Raw genomic sequence first — 15,559 nt, 5'->3', positions numbered from 1 at the left:
ATTCTTTTAAAATGAATATACTGTTGATTTTTTTTTTCAGTTTTTATTTCAAATATTGTAAATATTGATAGATATAACCCACATCAAGACAAGTTCTTTTTGGGGAGCAGGATCTTCCATCATTTTTAAAAGTATGAAGGAGTCTGGAGACCAAAAAGTTGGAGGCCTGCGACTCCAAGCCCCTTTAATTAAAACAAAACAAATCCAGATAAGGAACTGCCAATGACTGGCAACATAAGGAAGCTGGGTCTAGGGAGGTTAGGTAGCTTGCCCAAGGTCACAGAGGTAGCAAGGAGCCTGGATCTGAACCCAGGTCCTGGGGCTCCAAAGCCAGAGTCCTCTTCACTGCACCATTTTCTGCAAAGGCTACTTCTTCCTTTCTTCCTGTTACTTTTTAAATCTGTGCTTCGTTGTTGGTGGCTCCTCTGTCTGGTCTAGGACCTGAGCATGGGTAGGAGAGCCTGACTAAGCCTCCCTACGGACATGGTCTTTACCCTATTGTAGTTGTTAGTGAAAGAGTGTCATACAGAGCTGCAAGGGGTGGGCAAGTCTGCCCAGTAGAAGGTGTGCACAGGAAACAAGGGCCCGTCAGTACTGGTCTCTATGGCCTTTGATTCAAATTTGCCTAAAGGAGTGTCAGAAACGGTGATGAGCTCATAGCCAGAGCTGTGTGAATACCGGCTGACTGAGTGACTGAGCTCCAAAGACTCTGATTATCATTTGTTAACCAACTACTGACCACAGCAGGCAGCGATGTGCTTTAGCAGCAAAAACAATACAAATGAGAGCAAGGAAGGCCTGAGTTCAAATCCTGCCTCTAATGAGAATGCCTCTGTGTGAGAGCCTCTCTCAGCCTCAGTTTCCTCACAGAAAGTCTAACACTTACCCGACAGGGCTCTTGTGAGGATGAAATGAGGTGCTGCATTTAAAGGATTATATAGATGCTTGCTGCTGTTAAAATTCAATTCAACTTATGTATTAACAACCACCTATGATAAGAATGCCTAATAGTCTATAGGTAGTTGGGTGGTACAGTGGGTAGAACTCTAGGCCTGGGGTCAGGAAGACCTGAGTTCAAATCTGGCCTCAGATACTAACTAGCTGTGTGACACTGGGCAGCCACTTAACCCTGTTTGCTTCAGTTTTCTCATCTGTAAAATGTGGATCATAAGAGTACTTACCTCCCAAGGTTTTTGTGAGGATCAAATGAGATAATAATTGTAATTAGTCGCTTACTAAATATGAATTGATTATCCCCAAGTGTATAATACTTGGTACACTTAAATACTTGTTATATGGTGGTTGCTTTGTATCACAACACATAGATGAGATCCTAAAACCACATGACCCGTGGTAGTTGCTGTCATACAACCAAATGCTATGTTTCAGAAGCTAAAGAGGCACAGAGAAGCAGTATGACCAGCAGACTGATGGCTGGCTTGGGAGCCGGGGTCCCAAAGAGCTGGGTTCAAGTCTTGCCTTTGACCCTGGGCAAGTCACTTAACTTGTCCACTTCTATCCGTGGAGGGCTGCTCCACGCCAGTTCTTTCCACAATGAATCCCAGCCCCGGACACCCATGACTGATGGAGGAGCAGTCACATCGGGAAGAAGCACAGTCAGGCTCACTGAATCCAACTTAAGGATCAAACAACAATGTGCCATATTTTCAAAGGGGAAAAATAAAGGACGGGTGGGAAAGTGCTAGAATTTCACTTTACAACTTGAAGAACAGAGAGCAGTAAGAGCTCCTGGAGCCCTGGGGGGCCCAGCGGCCTTTCCCAGCAGTACCTGGTGTCTCTGCGGGCGTCCCCGACACACTTCTTGGGATGCCAGACTGGGCAGCAATGGTGACATGCAGCAGCAACTCAGCTCTGTTCATCAAGCTCTTGACTAGTGTTTTTGTCTTAGCCAGAGGGTGCGGGGGTTTCTGAATAAGAGAATTCACTTCCTGAAGAAACTTCTCCCTACAAAAGAAAAGTCCATGTCCCATCAATAGCTTATGAATTTGGCGAAACCAATTTCTATAACTACGGAGCTTGCCTGGAGGATGTGAGAGGAAAAAAGCAGCCTCAGCAAGCTGGGCTTCTCTCTCACCACTTTTACACCCAAATTATAACTTGTATCAGCTTTAAGTACTGCCCCCAATCTTAAAGGTCTACTGTAGTTCATAAAAACCATGATATTCTGACTTTAGAAGTCAGTCCCATGTCTGAAATTCTTAGCAAACACATGGATTCTTTTTCAGATCTGAGATGGCATAAAGATATTTACAACTTCTGTCCAGCAGAAACACCCATGGGATAAATTCAACACATTCTTGTTTCACCATCACCAACCTCAAAGACAAGACCATGTTCTCAAGGTCACTTCCATCAAAGGAAACCTCCTTCATCGAACACAAAAGTTCCAGTTCCTTCATTTTGTTCTAAAGAATGATTCAAGAAAAAAAAAAATGGGTGCACAACCTGTAACACCAATGGCCTTGGTACAGTGCATTAGATTAGCAGTTCTTTAAGGGATAAAATAACATCTTTTGGGCATATTTCTAAAGGATGGAAAGAGATTTTATCAGTTGACAGCTGACATTGTGATGAATAAAAATGGCACTGACTCCTCTCTGAGAATCCCTTCTTTTCTGTTTTTGTAGACAGAGTGAAATTTGATCACAACTCAGTTTCCTCAGCATATTTGTAAATAAACTGATCAGTTAGAAACAACTTCAATAGCTGATCATTTGTAGTTTTGAGCTATCAACAGATTGGTCTAATTAGCATTACTATATACTACTTGTGAAAAAAATCAAATGGGTCAATGTTAGGTAAAACAAATTTAGAAATGACTCCCTCCTTCTGTGAAGATAGCATGGCCTCATCCTATATGAAAAGGGATGCCTCTGGAATAGTTCTATGAACTGGCTAAATTAACTACCCAGAAATCTTAGACAATGGAGAGGTTACACTTCTGATCAGGTTTAGACACAGTAAAGAAGCACTCACTGCAACTTCTACTTTCAGTCTACAAAGAGAATAAGCTGCACTAACACGGGAGGACTCAACTAATCTGACAATCTGGCCATCACTTCCTGACCCATTAGTTGGGGAGGGTGGGGGGAGGGGAGGGAAGAGGAGTGGCTCTGTGGGCTGGGAGCTGGATGTTCTAAGCCATATTAACATGCTCACCTCATTAAAATGATAATCGTAAAAGAACGGTATGTTGTTTTCCAGTTTTCCTTGCATGGCATCATCAACCTCATTTTGCCATTTCTGTTCCAATTCTGCAACACTCTGATAAATACATTAAAGTAAGGACCAAGGTAAAGAGATTCAACAAGGAACACCTAGCTCACACATGAAACAGGCAATCTAAGCTACATTATTCTTTAAAAAATTAAGAACCAATTTGGAGCTCTCTTAACATCCAGCACTTAAGAAAGCCTTTCTGTCCTTTATGAGGAAATAAAGTCTTTTGGTCTTCATTACCTGAAGCTGCCTCTCCATGGCATTGAGCTTCTTAAAGGTCTCCCCCATAATTTTACATAATAAATCATATTCTTCAGCGTGTTCCTCTTGATATTGGAAATTGATTAAAGACTGCAGAGCATCAACCAAGTTCAAGTGTTTAATCACACAGGATACAACCATTTCTTCCATGACGTCAGGCTGAACCACTTCCCTACAGTTAAAATGAAAAACTTTACAATACATAATTTCCACATATTAATTACCCAGAAATCATAGACTTCTGAGAGATCATACTTTTGATTAGGTTTCAGCACAGCAAAGAAGCATTCACTGCAACTTCTATTTTCGGTCTACAAAGAGAACATGAGGCATGAAAATGAGAGCACTGTCTATTGATCTGGTCCTCATTATCACATTAGTTGGAGATGCCTGGAGGTATTAGAGCAGAAAACTTAAAACAAAAATGTGAAGTGGCTCTACTGGCTGAGGTTTGCACATTTTAAGTTAGAATTAAAGACACAAAGCTGAACACCCATCACCCCCCTGCCCCTGAACACAAATGACAGTGCCTCATTTTACATTTCTTAATCATTAACAACATTGTAGTTTTACAACAATATTAGAGCCAGGATTCTGTTCTGCCCAAACCAAAGAAGAGGTTTATAAAAATTCTCTGCCTCCAGGTAAAAGATCTCCTCCAGACAACACAAAAATGTTATCCTTGCCACCCTGCTAAACCCAGAAGGCTGGATCCAAAGGTGGTATTTCTAGGGAAGACAGTTAACTCTCACTAAATAAATGATAGAACAAGAATATACTTGGTAAGCCAAAAAGTGCTTCTCGGACTGATCTTTGTTCTAAAGAAGAATATGAGAAATGCAGGAAAGCCTGTCTAGAAACACAAACAAGATGCTATAACATACTTTATGCTTGGTCTAAACTGAGGTCTCGCACGCCCAGAAATTTCCCTGAGTTTGATCATGATTCCCGGCGGCAACCTGATCCGAGGCAGTTCAAAATCATTTCCCAAAGGAGGCACCAGAACATCAGAGGGGTAGGTGAACTCCCTGTCTTCGTCTATGGTGAGAGGCAGTGGAGAAGGACTTGGGGTCAAAGCAGGAGAGATCACTCCGTTGGCTTCCACCTGCCACTGACATCTAAAAAGGCAAAGATGGAGGGGTCACTGCATTTAGTTTTCTCATCTCCTTCACTTCTAGGAAGGCTGCACGGACAAAGTTTGTCGGTGACATTAGTAAGATCAAGCAAGCATCGAGGCTGTAATTTTTCCATATTGGACCCTTCTCCAAAGGCTTAAAATCAAGGAGCACCATGGGAATTTGTGAACATGATATTCCCATCTTGGGAAAGTTCCGTGTTTCCCCGATAATAAGACCTATCCTGAAAATAAGCCCTCCCCTTACTGTGTAAGATTCCTCTAAAATAAGCCCTCCCCCCAAAATAAGCCCTATTGAGATTGCTACTGTAGTGAAGGTGATCCCCTGCGCTACACGCTACATTACGGTACCCTCTGTATGCACCGTCCCCCTCTCCCCCCCCAGTGATTTGCTTATTGAATAAAGGTACATTTTTTTGTTCACATTTACCTGTTTATTAAAATTGCTGTCAATGTTCATTAAAATAAGCCCTCCCCTGAAAATAAGCCCTCTGGTGTTTTTCTGTCCAAAAAAATAATAAGACAGTGTCTTATTATCGGGGAAACAAGGTTTTTGTAGTTGAAGGTTTCAATTCTAAATTGACTAATGCAAGGGCCACAGAAATCCTCAGGACTAGCTTCAACATAACTTCCAAGACATACCACCAACCCCACTGTGAAAGAGCAGACAGTGTCCAAGGCCAACAAAACTCAAAATTCTTCAATCATTTCTAGCGTCTGGTCTCTGTGATTCTGAACTTCTCATCACATGCACAGGGATATAATTTTGCTCCTTAGAATTTTTTAACTGCAAGTAATATTACTCATTTTGAGAAATGCAAGCCAATTAATTACAGACACACATATTTATTCCCCTTAGGATCTTTTTGTATTGAAGATTTATTTCCCATTCCTTTTTTTTTTTCCTTTTTGGAGGGCAATTGGAGTTAAATAACTTGCCCAAGGTTACACGGCTAGTATTTTTGTGTGGGTGTTAAGTGTCTCAGGCTGGAACCAAACTCAGGTCCTCCCGACTCCAGGGCTGGGGCTTCACTCACTGCGCCACCTAGCCACCCCATTCCCCATTCCTTTATGGAATCCAAGTCAGCATTTCCTATGTAGGATCCCATGGGGAAAACCCTAAGGACCTGGAGGAAGTCTCTGATTCTCACTTGAGAGAGGAGCTAAAGAACATCCTCCCAGCACTTTCCAGGCAGTTGTCATATATTCTTAAGTATGATTTGTCCTTTGTTTTTTGCCTTTAGCCCTAAAAACACCTAAGAAAGTCTCTCCTTGTTTGCCTCAGCCCAGATAATTCCAAAGCACCCAGAACTGTAGGGAAGACCAGTCATGTCCCTCTTGTTAGCACTCCCTGGGTAAATCAAGGCACATTATATTCCCTACATTTATCCCCCTCAACCCATTACTGATCTCAAAGACTCCATTCATGCTAGTTCCCTCATAGCAGACAGAGCAGGTCACCCCTTGCTCTGGAACCCTCTAAAAGGAGGGAGTATCTTTCCCCCATGGCTATACCAAAAGGGAAAGCAGAGAAGTCACCTTCCTGGGATCCTGCTGCACCATCATCAATCTAGAAGCAGATCAGGAGGTCCACTGTACATCACCCCATTCAATAACTCTCCGCTGGACACCTAAGTCTGAGGTGGGGTTCTTTTCCCCTGTCTAATGGGGAGGTTCTACAGAAGAAGTAATCATTTGAAGAAGCATTTTTCTTCAAGTGAAGGAATTGAAATGGGAGAGTCAATCTGCTGAAATTGCTGTAGTGAATGGCCCTAATTCACTCAGGCAGGAGTTTCCCTTGTTCCTAGTACCTAACATAGTCTCAGACACACAGTAGGTGCTAGTATATGTTGGGTGATAAAATGAAAGACTCAGTGATAGCTGAGAAATGAACCCCAAATGCTCTTTTTCTTACCAAAAAGTCCCAAACCCTTTCTAAACAAAAGAGGTCAAACGGTAGTCTTTTACCTTTGCAAAAGCTTTGATCTCAATAGCTCTTGGCAGGTTTCCTCTTCTTTGGTAATTTCTGGTCCATTGTATAAGATCCTTAACATGGAACAAGCCAGTACAGACAGACCTAAAGCCAGGTCCACCAAAAAAGGTAATCCTCCTGACACATCCTCTGAAGACTCCTGCAAGTGTGGACAGGGGCAAAGTGTGCTGGTCAATGCGCATCCATACATCTTGTTAGCCTAGGCTATGTCACGATGCCCACAGAGCAGCATCCCTAGTCCTTGGCACTCCCTAAGCTGGCAATGGGCATCGCTGGTAAGGTTCTGCAGTAACACAGGCCAAATTGTCTGCTGCAGCAACATGGATGGATCGCAGATAGAATTTCAATGATCAAACAGTGAGGCCTCAACAATAATCTGGGGAAGCAATGCATATAACACTATATATTCATTTTTGGCAAATATTAGCAAAGATTTTTAGGCCCAGGCCCCCTGGGACCCTAACTCTGAGATGAACCACAATTCCATTGGGCCACCTATATTTAGTTCCATTTTGCAGGACTTCCTGTGGCTTTCTCAACTACATCACCAACTCCAAACTCATCTATAAAATGGCCTTGACCCCAGAATCAGTGTCTTATACAGTGGTGTTCTGCCATCCAGTAATCAGCCACAAGATTCTCTGGACCACTGGAGGACAAAGTCTGAGTCAGCTTCTCTACAGAAGTCGCTGACTTAATCCATGCCAACTAATCCAACCTCTACTGTTCAAGTCAAGAAGGGTTGATCGGTTGAATAAAATAGAAGAGATTGGTTCAGTGCCATCAAATGGAGGTAAGAGATGAAAAAATGGCTCATCACTGCCCACACTTTCTAATGCAGATGCAGATGATATAACCGAAGAACACAGGAGAAAATGCATCAGACAAACATCAGTGGTCACATTAGAGTACCTGAGCGCGAACCGTGCAAGCAAAGCCCCACATAGCTTTATCTGGAGTGTTGTGTTCTCGGCCACTTCTCATTTCAAAGGAGAAGGTGACTGTATCCCCTTCCACCTTAAAATTTAAGGGGGGAAAAAGGCACTTTTAAAACAAGACAAATACAGTTTTCAAAAGATCAGTGTGTTTCACAGGCTTACTTCTTGGAAAAGGTCAAAGGCCATTCTAGATTCTTTTTAAGAAGTCATTTTCATCCCCTCTCACATAAGCCTCTGACCTTTAGTGAGACTCTCTTGTCCCGTTAGATCCTGGTGCTTCATAACTATGGTAGACCACAACTGCCTAACCGCATGGCCAGAATTTACATGAGAATAAATCCAAATAATGCCAGCAGACTGTTCTCTCTCTTCCTGGGCTAGAAGGATGCTTTGCTAGCACTTTACTTTGGTCCAGAGGGTAGGCAGAAGCCCTTGGGAGCCAACACTAATCAAACACCTGGGGGCAGGCTACTCAAAGACTGTGTAATGTATCACAGAGTCCTTTTAATTTCCCAGATGGGAGTTCATTGGCATAGGGAGCTCTGAGGAAGGAAATTCTTTCTTAATGCAAAATAGCATCTATTCTATGACTTACAACTCTTGAAGAGTTGTCTGGGGCACTGATCTGCCTAAGGCCAACAGCCAGTATGTGCAAGGGGCAGGAATATATAGTCAGGTGTTCTGCTCTCCATCCACCATGCTACACTGTTTCTTACTCATTACTATGAGCATAAAATTAGATGTAATCAACAACCTAACCATGGGAAGGGTTGGATGAATTGGAAACTCAATTCATCCAAACACCACTATGGAAGATGGCTGGTTTTATGTTACCTGAGGTCAGGGTGCATCATATCACAACAAAGCTCAAGGGATAAACTCTTAAGAGTCTTTCTTGGCTTAAGGGATCAGCTCAGCTCATAGCCCTGTTGGTAAGTGCTGGTTGACTCAGGAGCCCGAGTACTACTAAAGGTTGGAGTCTCACTATGCTGAGGATTAGCATTAGCAATGTTCTCTAAAGCCTTGCTAATTAACAGCTGTATAAGATCCAGGTGCCAGCTGAATAGGATTTTGAGGTTGAAGAGAACTCTGAAAGCACCTGGTCAAACCTCTCATTTTCCAGGTGAGGGCCTAAGGCCCAGAAATGCCAGGTTTTGCTCAGGCCCCAAGGATAGTAAGTACCCAGAACAGGAATCAAACCCAGGGCTTCTGACATCAAGGAACATGTTTTTTGCATTCTACCACACACTGGTCTCTGAAATTGCCCTGCTGGCCTGGAAGGGAAAGGGAGAATGCTGTGACCCAATGACACAGGGTCTAGAGGACCCCTGGGTCCAGTGGACTATGTGACCTTGCATTGACAAGGGATGGGAGGACTGTGATAATCTAACTTTGTAAAAAGGGCATAAGGAATGGTTCTTGAAGATAACAAGAGAGATTTGTACTTCAGGGGAAAAGGAGGATCTGTTGGAGAAGACACCTTCACCAGGTGAGCCTAACTAAATACCCCTACTTCACAAAATGTCCTTGTAGCAAACCTCCATCCAAAGAGTGTTACCCTTGATATGTGGGCCCAGGGCTAACAAAATAAGACTTCATTTTTCTTTTCTATGAAATTATTTGAGCTGTAATACCGTACCTTCACTAAGTCTTTTGGCCAACCAGTTCCTAAGACACTACGGCTGCCATATCCCAGTGTGTTGCCTCCATATTCAGCAACCTTCCTACTGTTAGTGTTAGGCCCAGCATAAATCACCAACTTCAAAACAGAAAATATACTGTTAGACTGTAAAAGAAAAACAAAAACAAAATCTACAAATAAAGAGGCCGCAAGAGATTTGTTTCTTAAACAGTTAATAACCAGGCACTGCTGTCAATGTAACAAGACAATCTGCCTAATTCTTTTACAATATCAAACATTCTAGATTCCAGTATCAATGATTTTATACTAAGCAGCCAGTGGGGGGTGCACCCATTCAACTGGCCATTAAGCAAATGTCTATTTTAATAGTTAATAAAGTATAAGTCCTTGAAGGGACTACAGAATCACATCTTGAAAAATGAGATCTGCCCAATCAGAGAAGCACTATCTTTTTTTGGGCATACTCAATTCTACTTCTTATTCCACATACACAGACTATCTTTAACTGGCACAATTTTCTTTTCAAATTCTCCCCAACAAGAGCAAACCAAGCAAACACAGATAGAAACATGGTAGCATTTAACTAAAAAACAAATATTAATGAATAAATGGGTGCAGGGAAAAAAAAGTCACAACAAATTGGAAAATAAAGCGTAAGAGTGGGGGAAGGCATGTCAGATGACATAAAAAGGAAGTGCTCTGTCTGCTGCTCTTCAAATGTCCTTGTCCTGATCTGTTCTGATTTTATACTCCCACCTTCCACCCTTTTCTCCAGCCTCCAGTCCCTGATCCAGCAGCGACCATTTGGTCCAGCTCTTTGTGTCCCAGGGCCTGGCCCAGTGCCTGACTTGATAAATTGGAATTCGGCATTGAGCTAGAGGCAAGCATCTTTCTTTGTCTATCATGCATCGATGATATCCCTTATTAAAAGCAGGTCATTTAATTTCACTTTAGAGCCAGAAAGGAACCTGAATGAAGAACTAAGGTCCAAGAATGTTCACTGATTTGCCAAAGCTGAGATGTCTAGGAAGTGGCGGAGCAGGTATGTGAACCCTTTCTATGCTCTCTCATAGCTTTCAAATCTAATAGCAGGGTTTCTCTTAAGCAAAAGTTCTGATTATTTGACATTCAAGTGTTTCTCTAAGAGAGGATGTCTCACACTTTTGAACAGAGTAATTCTTGTCTCCTACTAAGCATTTATAATCTCCTCTGACTTCAACATGAGTTGTGCCCAGTGGAAGGTGGGATTTAGCCCTGGCTGCTTAAGAAGGTCATAGCATTTCTTATCCTTTAAGATCTTTGCCTGTCAACAGCCAGACACTGATGGCAAAGTGAATGATATGGTCATCCAGAGATTAGTCTCTTAATGTGAACTTCTAGAAAAGATTTTGTTACTGAATCATCATAAGATGACTATATTTAAAAGGATAAACAGAATAACACTAATTAAACTAAAAAGGTAACCTAAAAAAGTGTCATTTTAAAGAGTCACCTCGCTAAAAACCAGGAAAGAAGACAGGGTTAGAGCACACAGAGCTCCCACCCTCGACCCCTTTCCAACACTTTTCCATGGTATGTCGTCCTCTACAAGCTCCATGACAGGAAGTGTCAAGTGTACTATGCTCAGTGTGGGGGTGGGAGGAGAAGCCCAATTTAAGAACACTGGTAAGTAGGAGAATATTCAGGGGAGTGACCAGGATGGTGCATGCATGCCATCTGATAACAAAGTCAAAGAGCTAGGGATCTTTGCCTTAGGAAAGGGAAGGTTGAGTGGGTTTAAGGCAAGAATAGGAAGGGCTGCTATGTGCAAGAGTGAGCAGACTTGCTCAGTCTGGCTTCGGAGGGGAGGACTAAGAACAACAGGTCCAAGCTGCGGAGTGCCAGATTTAGGCTGGATTCAAGGCAAAACTTGCTCCAAGTTCAAGCTCTTCTAAAGTGCCCAGGGCTGTCTCAGGAGATGGGGGGTCCTCCACACTGAGTACCACTCGTTGAGGAGGTAGAGAGGGTGTTTTTGTTCATTTTTAGGCTGAGTCAGGATCAGAGAATGACTTAAGGCCGGGAAGGGGCCTTCCCAGTCATGTGATCGAACCCCTTCATTTTACAGATGAGGAAACTGAGGCCCAAGGAAGGAGAGTGACTTGTGCAATGTCATACAAGTAATAAGTGGCAGAGCCAGGATCTGAAGCTGAACCCTCTGACTTTCAATCCAACACTCTTTTCATTACACCCATATGGAGGTCTCTTCTAAATCTGCCATCCTGTGACTGTTTTATGTGTATAAGACCATGCACATTAATAGGTACTTAACAGATATTTGTACAGGTGGACTGAGGAATTGTTGGAAAGGACCTCTAAAGGTCGTCCAGCTCATCCCCTGGTTGGATTTAGGTTCACACCATGAACCTGGGGGTGGATGGGACTGTGTACAACTCCCTCAGTAGTCTTCTTACACATAGTAGGCACTTAATAAGTGTGTGTCAAACATTACTGAAATGTATATTGAGCCATCTCATAATGATCACAGTTAAAAATTCTACCTTCTGGGGCAGCTAGGTGGTGCAGTGAAATAGAGCGCCGGCCCCGGAGTCAGAAGGATCTGAGTTCCAATCCGGCCTCAGACACATAACACAGAAAACTAGCTGTGTGACCTTGGGCAAGTCACTTAACCCCAAATGCCCTCCAAAAAAAATTCTACCTTCTTATTAATAGAACCATCTTCTGCTGTAATTTAAAGCCATTTTTTCTTGCTTAGTCCATAGCAACAGAGGTAACAGCTAGTTAAGCAACCCTTCCTCTCTCATGTACTTAAAAGCAGTTAAGAGAACCCTCTGTTTTTCATCCACAGGTTTGATAATCCCAATTTCTTTAGGTTCTTCTCACCAGGCTCCTATTCTATCCCCCAAGCTTTTTTCTCTCTGTTTATACTTTTGTCCAGGTAGGACTATAAGCCTGAATTTGGAGAAATGTTTCTTCTCAAAGATCTGTGTGGCACTGGAAGATGATGGTAGATGGAGTCAGGTACAATCCTCATAACTAGATAGCCACAGGATTACCAGCATCCTTCTCTCTCCAGATGCATGTAGGGAGACCACTTTATGGGAATGGAACCTCCTATGTCTCTCTTTAGAGGGAGGTCCATGATCAGAAGAAGGAGTCCAGAAGATCCACTTCAGGATCTCCAAAGAAGAATTTCCCTCTTTGTGTCTTAAAGTTCACACACAGAGAGATCCTCTGATGAGTTTTCACAGTATATTTGCAACTTGCTACCAAAAAAAAAAATCAATAGCAAATTGGATAGCTGCTCCTGAAAAGCCTGTAATTTGCGCCACATGGCAGAGAAGAAGGAAAGGCTTTAGAGTCTTAATTTAATTCCAAAACCCTGTTTTTAGTCTGCAGAAGTGGCAGTTCTTTAACTCCCTCAATCACTACCCTTCTTGACATTATTTTAGGAAGGCTCTCTGTAGGGACATCTGTGGACAGAAATAAGGTGTCATGATTGGTGACCACTAGCAAAAAAACAGAACAAAAGAAAATAATAAACAAACAGAAAGAAAGAAATAAGAAGCATATAGGCAATAAGCATATTCAGTCTAGAAACGTTTCTATACTGGTCCTTACCTTGTCATAGTCATACTGTGAAGAACATCTGCTATCAAATCTCAGATATAGACAGCGAGCTCCTGGGATATGGACCGTTTCTTTAAATTTATAGTTGTCTCTGACTGGGTGAACTGTCTCCACAGTCTTCCCTGCAGCCCACGGGGCAGGAATCTTTAATCCAGTGAGAAAACCTGGTTCTTCTTTCTCTTCCAACATTCTTAAAATACAGAAAGAGACCATGATATGGTGTAGCAGCAAGGACCCAAGATTCCAACAAAGCCTCCAAATGCTTCTCCATCCTCAGACAGAAGGTAAATGAAATGCTCCCAGGAGACCACATGGAAAGATCCCACTGAAAGACTTTACAAAGCATGCATTGTGCTAACACTGGGTTTTGTTTGTGATTTATAAAATGGATACTAACAATGGCAACCAATGATCAATAATCCTTATAGTTAAGGGCTTCTTCTCAAAAGAGAAGTCAGATGTGTTGATCGCCAAGGCAGCAACTTAACTTTTCTTTTCAAATACCTCATCAAAAAACCAAAAAGCAAAAACCAAAACCTCCCAAAGTGCCAAACCCATTATTTCCCACATATCACAAGCACTGATATCTTACAAGATTTCCTTTCAGGATCTGAGTCTTACACAAATGGAAATCATTAACTTCCATTTGCATGAGACAGTAAGAGATTCCCAGGTGTCCACTCTTGCCTATTACAACTTAATTTACTCATTTTCATGGAGTTGAGACTGACAGGACCTCATTGCTCATAATGATCCAATTTTAGTGTTCTCTCATCTGGGCAGATCCTTTTGTTAAACAGCTCCAGAGAAAAAAAGAGCTGACCTTCACCTTAGTTTAGTGGTTGGACTCATCTCTCAAATATTTGGGAAATACTTTCCTTACAGAAATCAAATGCACTTAAAAAAACCCTTTTCATAAATCTACAAAGCAATTTTACAAACAACTGTAAAATTGTGACCCTCTAATTCTTTTCTTTTCCAAGTTATATTTCCCTTGCCAGGAAACAGTATGAAAGGATAACAAACTTTCACTAAATGATAATAATAATAATAATGATAATGATAATGTAGGGGGTTCATTTGACAAAGCAGCGTCAATCACCTCTCATCTGGGAACAGCTTGCCCTTCTGATCTGATGTACCACATGGGGAACAGCCCATTTCGGCAAAAACTGGAGACTGAGTTTTAAGCAGCAAGGCCGTCTGAAACACACAACCCATCATCTTAAGTCACACATCCTAATCTTAATAACAATAACAATAGGCCATGAAATATGATAAAGAGGTTTCTTTACAAGGAGATCAGGGTCAAAATTTCTCTTCCTAAATAGGGGCAAAAAATAGTAACTCCACTTTACAAAGAGATAAATGCATAGAGAATTTAAGTGAATCACTTAAGGTCATGAAAAGCCAAACCTAGAAATAGAGCCTACAGACTCACTCCAGTGATCTTTCTAGCCTGATTCTGTTTTCAGTCAATAAATATTATATTACTCAAACCGGTTGACATCATTTTCCTTAAAGTCTACAATGCTGTGCAGAGAATAATACCCTGCCACCAGCAGCTGGCAAGGGCTTAAAGGGATCAGAAAGGATGTTGGGTTTGTGGTCCTACCTATACAAGAGAGCGTGAACTCAGCGAGCGCAAATCCACTGAAGAACTCAGAAATAAGGAATGTGATCAAAGAGAGGCAAAATCACTCTCAACTATCTCCTGATTTTGGATGCTCATTCATTTCTGAAGACATGAAAACTTCCTTCATCCACCCCTTCCCTCTGTCTCTCTGGTTTTTCCTTGAACTGAATATACCCTCAGTGGAAAACATGCATCTGTCAGTATAAAATCAATCCCTTCAGCCAGCACCAAAGGTCGTACCTGACTGGTGTAAAGCACCAGCTGCACCAGCTGGGGCATCAGAGCATCAGCCATTGTCAAAGTCTGTAAGTTTGGGTGCATCAGGGAGGTCAGTAACACAGGAAGAAGGTGACCAAGCATTGTAGCCTTAGTGACTTGTTCCAAGCCTTTTAATCTGCAAAATAGTCAAGAAAACACAAAGCCTAAGCCATTTTCAGGAGTGAGGAGAAAACTGAAAGTCATCTGGCACTTATCTGAAATAATGTCTATTGAACTCAAACTTACTGAACCTATTAATTAGGTATGGTTTTACCCAGCAATCTAAGTCAACTTTAAACACTTTCTACCTTCCCCAAAGGAAGGTGAGAACAAAAACCAGGTAGAAAATACCTTCTGCTCAGTACCTTTATAAGACAGGTGAGGGCCTTCTAATGAAATTTAGTAGGTGTTTTTCTTTCCCTAATTAACATAAAATATATCAAAACATAAATTCCAACAGGTAAACGATCACCCTACATGGATTTTGAAGATCTTGAAAGGAGAAACCAAATACTTGTGGAGATTCGGCCATTCCCACTCCCACCCAAGTTCCTTGGCTCCACTGACCACTCAGACAATTCAGGCAAATATCGTGCAGATGTAGAGAAAATTTCAAATGCTACTTGAAGGCTCCACTTCTCTTAATCTCTACACCCAGAGAAATGCAAGGAAGCCAGTGTGTGGGAGTGTCAAAGAAGAGGGAGGTGTTACATAAATTTTTTTCTAACCTAAAAAGGATATCCATGTCAGAACTAGAAATAGAATTCAAGCTTCCAGTCTTGCACATCAGATTACACCTCCCCCATGCCTAGGAGTCACAGTATGTATG

General features: G+C 41.9%; 1 protein-coding gene across 1 annotated transcript in view; it reads right to left on the bottom strand.

Annotated features, from left to right (window-relative positions):
- Window positions 1-15,559, bottom strand: part of HECTD4 (HECT domain E3 ubiquitin protein ligase 4) — a 159,495-nt gene that overhangs the window by 64,172 nt on the left and 79,764 nt on the right. The window contains exons 19-29 of the mRNA XM_069081884.1: window positions 14,713-14,866; window positions 13,939-14,039; window positions 12,828-13,026; window positions 9,207-9,353; window positions 7,542-7,646; window positions 6,605-6,768; window positions 4,386-4,619; window positions 3,481-3,673; window positions 3,181-3,285; window positions 2,338-2,426; window positions 1,790-1,965 (exon numbers count right to left, since the gene is read on the bottom strand). Of these exons, the coding sequence (XP_068937985.1) occupies window positions 1,790-1,965; window positions 2,338-2,426; window positions 3,181-3,285; window positions 3,481-3,673; window positions 4,386-4,619; window positions 6,605-6,768; window positions 7,542-7,646; window positions 9,207-9,353; window positions 12,828-13,026; window positions 13,939-14,039; window positions 14,713-14,866 (1,667 nt within the window). The remainder of the gene's footprint in view (window positions 1-1,789; window positions 1,966-2,337; window positions 2,427-3,180; window positions 3,286-3,480; window positions 3,674-4,385; window positions 4,620-6,604; window positions 6,769-7,541; window positions 7,647-9,206; window positions 9,354-12,827; window positions 13,027-13,938; window positions 14,040-14,712; window positions 14,867-15,559) is intronic.

Source organism: Petaurus breviceps, unplaced genomic scaffold, assembly GCF_028583685.1.
Source record: "Petaurus breviceps papuanus isolate PSGF00001 unplaced genomic scaffold, PetGlider_PUasm1.0 99, whole genome shotgun sequence".
Taxonomy (NCBI): domain Eukaryota; kingdom Metazoa; phylum Chordata; class Mammalia; order Diprotodontia; family Petauridae; genus Petaurus; species Petaurus breviceps.
This window is presented reverse-complemented; position numbering and strand designations above follow the sequence as displayed.